This window comes from Elaeis guineensis, chromosome 6 (genome assembly GCF_000442705.2).
Source record: "Elaeis guineensis isolate ETL-2024a chromosome 6, EG11, whole genome shotgun sequence".
Taxonomy (NCBI): Eukaryota; Viridiplantae; Streptophyta; class Magnoliopsida; order Arecales; family Arecaceae; genus Elaeis; species Elaeis guineensis.
In genome coordinates, this window is record NC_025998.2 from 19,549,710 (window position 1) to 19,555,786 (window position 6,077).

The following is a 6,077-nucleotide window of genomic DNA, read 5'->3' on the forward strand; positions in this document are numbered from 1 at the left end:
ACTATAACAATAACGATTTTTGTTTGAAAGCTTAACCATAAAAATCATGAAAAAGATATCAAGTATTAGTCCAATAAGACGACGTAGAGAGGAGATTTCAATGAAATGGTAGGCCCCTTTGATGTAGCTGGGTTATGATATCATCCGCGCACCCAAGAAGCTGTTATTCTCAAGTATTTGATGGCTGTCTTATTACCATTGGGATAACTTCCGTGGGCAATTTAATACCTGTCTGATATAGATAAGAGGGATCTTGCCGTATGCTAATTGTTAATTCAGACCATATGAGAAAAAGCAACAGAAACTTCATGTTTTAATTCCGCTTTTTCAAGGAACAAAGCAGGAGAAAAATATTGTCGGAATCTTCTTTTGGCTATGTGAAAATGTCTTGAATATTAACCGACCTTAGCAGGCACGGTGTATGCTCTCACTAGATTATATTTTGATTAAGGTTCTTTCCAACATCAAAAAGAATGACTAATCAAGAGAAAGAAGGGCCGTGGGGATTGGGTTAACTAAATCCCTTCTCACACCTTGCCGTTGTTTTCACTTCATTAGACATGCAACAGAGGAAAATCTACTTATAAATACCCACCCATGAAATTCACAACCATCACAAAAACCACAGAAAACTTCATTACATTCACCACAATGGCAAATTCTCCAATAGCAATGCTCTTCGTGCTACTTATTGCAAGCCTTAAGCTCTGCACCTGCTTTCGCTATTCCTCCATCCTTTGTGAATGCACTCCAAGCGGGTATTTACGTGGCAAGACTGGTCATTGTAACACAGAGCACGACTCTGATTGCTGCAAGGCTGGGAAGATGTATCCCCGGTATCATTGCTCGCCGCCTCTGACCAAACACACTCGAGCCACCATGACCATCAACAGCTTTGCGGAAGGTGGGGATGGTGGAGGTCCTTCGGAGTGTGACAACCAATACCATAGTGATGATGAATTGGTTGTAGCTCTTTCTACTGGATGGTATAACCATGGTAGACGCTGCCTCAAGAACATCAAAATCAATGCAAATGGTAACTCTGTATTAGCTAAAGTGGTTGATGAGTGTGATTCTGTTCATGGTTGCGACTCGGATCATGACTTCCAGCCACCATGTCCCAACAACATTGTGGATGCATCACCCGCTGTGTGGAAGGCATTGGGCATCTCCGGCTCAGATGTTGGTGATTATGACATCACATGGTCTGATGAGTGATTCATGGAAGCAAAAGATACAGTTTAATTCTGAATGTTTCCATGATGGATGTGTTTTGCATGTCCGTATGCATCGTATCTAGTAGGCTTCAGGTCTGTCTTGGATGATCTAGGATGAGTTAATGATGATATGCAGCAAGATGTAATTTCTTATATGGGAATGTATTCTTGTTTTAATACATCACATAATTTTACAAACCCAAGAATATTTTGCAAGTAGATTTGATGTGCACAAAGTTATTTATTGGGGCATTTGAAAGGTCGATGGCATATGAGTCCACACAAAACACACTTTTGAAATCAAGCAGTTCATTGTTCTACACATTCCATGTATATGACCGTGGTTTTTCCACGTCAGAGGACAATTGTGCAACATATTCCAATATTTTTTTTCAAAACTGTGTACGAAAGATCTTGAAAAATTTTGGTCAAAAAATTTGATCCGCACCTAACCTGAACCGCCAAAATTCCCGAGCCAAACGTACATAGCACATGTGAGTCGCGTAAATTTTTGCATCTCTTATTGCAGCAGCAGAAAAAACACAGAAAAACAAAAAGTAAACCAGGTAGGGAGCAGAGTCCAATGATCACAAGGTTCTATCCAAACATCTCAAGCCACAACCATACGGTTTTATTCCATCGTATATTCAAACTGACCATTTAAGCCTCTTCCTTTGTATTTAAGGTTTGCTTCTTGTTGGGGGATACCCACCGACCGACCGACCGACTATCGGAGGGCCCGACCGGCTGTCGGCCCGACTAACCGTCTCCGACTGAAAGCCGGGAGTGACCGACTAACGGACGCTACTGACGGCTTTCCAATGGCCCAATCGCCGACTGGAGGTATGTCGGGCGTATCCCTCCCGATTGACCGGACCCAGAGGCCGACTCACATGAAACTCGCCGACTGACGGAGGAACCCGACGCCACTCTGCTGGCCACCGACCAAGGGTCGGCCGTCTCCTCCCATCGCCGTACAGCCGCCGGACCTTGTCAGCTCTGACACGGACATGCGGCACAGTTCCCCAGGGGCATTGTCCCGCCGAGAGCGAAGTCAACCCTGGTGATTAGACGGCCACACGGCGACATGACATTTCCACGGCGGCTCTGACAGTCTACAGTGAGTTGACAGTTCCTCACTCGTCCGCGCCATTAATGACGGCGCCATACCGTGCTCCACTATATATACCGGGGAAGGCAACAGTGCAAGGGGTCGATCCGCCCGTCTCTCCCACATACGCAGGCTCGCTCCTCCCTCTCTCCTTCTCAGAGCTCTCTGTCTGCATTTCACTGTTGCCCAGTCACCTCTCTGACTTGACCGTCGGAGGGTCCCCGCCGGACCCGCCTCCGGTCAGTGCGGACTTCCTTTTGCAGGTGCGCGCTTCCCGGCGATCGGGCGACGAGGCGATTGGCCGCAACAGATTGGCGCGCCAGGAAGGGGAAGCAGCATGACAAAGACAAGAGCTCAACGATCGAGAGTCACTGGGTCGGCAAGGCGCTCTTCCCGCCGGGAAGAGGCCTCTCCACCACCACCGACGGCGGAGCCTAGCTCTCCGCACCCTGCAGTGACCACGGAGGCCCAGATTGCGGCCATCGTACGGCAGATGACCGTACTGACCGACGCAGTCAAAAGCCTCCAGCAACAACCGGCGGCCCGACCTATGCCTTCCAGGAGCAGCCGCCGACGGCCGCGCCGACCCCTGTCGCCTCCAAGCGAGCGCTCTCAACAGCGCTCCCACGGAGAGGAGGAGGGGCGACCACGGCGCGACGACCGACGGTCTCAGCGGCCCTCTCCTTCCCCGTTGGAACGGGCGAGGAAGGAAAAGCGGCCGCGCACACCGTCGGCCTCTCTTTCAGAATCCTCCGGAGGCTCCACTCCCGGGGTCTCCCAGCATCGACGAGCGAACGACTACGAGCGACGGTTCGAGGAGATCGACCGCCGGCTCGCCCAACTGCAGATGGACGGCCAGAAGTCTTCGAACGACGTCGACTTCCAGACCGCCCAGCCTCTCTCTCGACTGGTCCTCGATGAGCCGATTCCCAGTCGGTTCAAAATGCCGAACGTGGAGCCATACGATGGATCCACCGACCCGGTCGACCACCTCGAGAGCTATAAAGCTCTCATGACAATTCAAGGGGCAACCGACGCTCTTTTTTGCATCGGTTTCCCCGCCACACTTCGCAAGGCTGCCAGGGCTTGGTACTCCGGTCTTCGATCGGGCAGTATCCATTCCTTCGCGCAGCTCGAGCACTCGTTCGTGGCCCATTTCAGCACCAGCCGAAAGCCGCCGCGAACGTCGGATAGCCTTTTCTCCCTCAAGCAGGGGGAAAACGAGACGCTCCGACACTTCGTGGCGCGATTCAACGCTGCCACGCTCGAGGTCCGGGACCTCAACGAAGACATGGCAGTTTCGGCCATGAAGCGGGGCCTGAGGTCTTCCCGATTTACTTATTCTCTGGACAAGACCCTCCCCCGGACGTACGCCGAGCTACTGGAGCGCGCATACAAGTATATGCGCGCGGACGAAGGAGCGTCCGACCGACGCTTGGTCGAGCCCAGGGGTCCGAAGGAGAAGCGAAGAAAAGGTCGGGAGCCCGCCGAACCAAGCGGGCCCCCGGCCGGTAGTCGGCTTTCTCCACCTCGACAGATCCAAAAATCACCCGGCCGACAGACTCCGAGGTCGGTGCGTCCCAGGTATGACTCCTACACTCCTCTCTCCGCTCCTCGTGCGCAGATCTTGATGGAGATCGAAGGGAAAGAATACCTGCGACGGCCTCCGCCTCTGAAGGCAAAGGGCCTCGACCATCGGAAGTACTGCCGGTTCCATCGGAGCCACGGCCACGACACCGAGCGATGCATCCAGTTGAAGGATGAGATCGAAAATCTCATCCGCCGAGGGTATCTCGGCAAGTTTCGAAAGGGTCCGCCGACCCGACCGACTGCCGATCGACGCCCCCAGCCGACTGAAGAGGCGCCGACTAACCAGCCGACGGCTGGAGTCATCAATATGATCTCCAAGCGGCTGGGATCGGGGACATCTACAGGGGGGAGCCGACGAAAAGGCCGCGCCCGGACGACGTGATTACCTTCTCGGAAGACGACGTTCGGGGCATCCAGACTCCCCACGACGACGCTGTTGTTGTGTCGGCGACAATAGCCAATTATGATGTAAAACGAATCTTTGTTGATAATGGAAGTTCGACGAATGTTTTGTTTTACTCGACCTTCTCCCGAATGCGACTACCGACGGATCGACTTAGTAGGGTCTCCACGCCCTTGATCGGCTTTGCCGGAGACACCGTCACGACAGAAGGAGAAATCACCCTGCCGGTGACGGTCGGTACCGAACCACGGCAAAGCACGGTCTCCCTCATCTTCGCGGTCGTCCAAGTCCCTTCGGCCTACAATGCCATACTCGGGCGACCCGGACTGAACGCTCTCAGGGCGATCGTCTCGACGTACCATCTCCTTGTTCGATTCCCGACCAGAAACGGAGTCGGGGAGATGCGCGGAGATCAACAGCTCGCCCGACGATGCTTTCAAATCTCCGCCCAAAGCAACGAGACAAAGGATCCCCTGACAATCGACAAACTGGATCAACGGGAGGAGGAAGAGCGGGGTTCGCCGGCCGAACAGCTCGAGGCGATCCCGATAGGAGAAAATCCCGACAGAAAAGTTTGGGTCGGGTCTCAATTGCCCGACGCCGAACGCCACCGACTGGCGGAGCTCCTGACGGCCAACGCCGACATATTCGCGTGGTCGGCAGCTGATATGTCGGGCATCCCTCCGGAAACAATGACTCACCGACTCAACATCGATCCGACGATGAAACCGGTGAGGCAGAAGAAAAGGTCCTTCGCCCCAGAAAGGCAGAAGGCCATTGACGAAGAAGTGGACAAGCTGCTCGAAGCAGGCTTCATTCGCGAATCCACGTATCCCGATTGGCTCGCCAATGTCGTCATGGTCAAGAAAGCCAACGGGAAGTGGAGGATCTGCATCGACTATACCGACCTCAACCGAGCATGCCCGAAGGATAGCTTTCCACTCCCGAAGATCGACCAGCTGGTGGATGCGACGTCCGGATTTCGGCTGCTCAGCTTCATGGACGCCTTCGCCGGGTACAATCAGATCCGGATGGCGCCTGAAGATGAGGAGCACACCGCGTTCGTGACCCCCAAGGGCCTCTACTGTTATCGGGTGATGCCCTTTGGATTGAAGAATGCCGGCGCCACCTACCAGCGACTCGTCAATAAGGTCTTCAAAGACCAGATTGGGCGTAACATGGAGGTGTACGTGGACGACATGCTGGTAAAGAGCACGCAGATCCCGGACCATGTTCAGGATCTCGAGGAGACCTTCCGCACCCTTCGACGACACCAAATGAAGCTCAACCCGACCAAATGTGCCTTCGGGGTGACCTCGGGGAAGTTCCTCGGATTCCTCGTTTCTCAGAGAGGGATCGAGGCCAACCCTGAGAAGATAAAGGCGATCCTCGACATGCGTCATCCGAACACCAAGAAGGAGGTCCAGCAGCTGAACGGGAGAATCGTCGCTCTTAGCCGATTCATTTCCCGATCAGCTGAAAGGTGCCTCCCGTTCTTCAAGACCCTGCGCCAGGCGAACGGTTTCTCTTGGTCGGATGAGTGCGAACAGGCCTTTGAAGACCTGAAAAGGTACTTGGCTTCCCCGCCGCTGCTCGTAAAGCCGCAGATCGGGGAGACCTTGTATCTCTACTTGGCCACATCTTCTGAGGCGATCAGCTCGGTGCTCGTTCGGGAAAACGAGTGCCGAACCCATCAGCCCATCTACTACACCAGCAAGGTCCTCCACGGCACCGAAGCCAGATACTCGGAGACGGA

At 53.7% G+C, this 6,077-nt stretch overlaps 1 protein-coding gene across 1 annotated transcript; it reads left to right on the top strand.

Annotated features, from left to right (window-relative positions):
* Nucleotides 1–625: 625 nt before the first annotated feature.
* Nucleotides 626–1,404, top strand: LOC140858688 (putative ripening-related protein 1). Its single transcript, XM_073260000.1, has one exon. It carries the CDS (start codon nucleotides 652–654, stop codon nucleotides 1,216–1,218), a length of 567 nt encoding a protein of 188 aa, XP_073116101.1. The 5' UTR covers nucleotides 626–651; the 3' UTR covers nucleotides 1,219–1,404.
* The last annotated feature ends 4,673 nt before the right edge of the window (nucleotides 1,405–6,077 follow it).

Excerpts from the sequence above, each read along its gene's own strand:
- LOC140858688 (XM_073260000.1), top strand. The coding sequence starts at position 652 with ATGGCAAATTCTCCAATAGCAATGCTCTTCGTGCTACTTATTGCAAGC.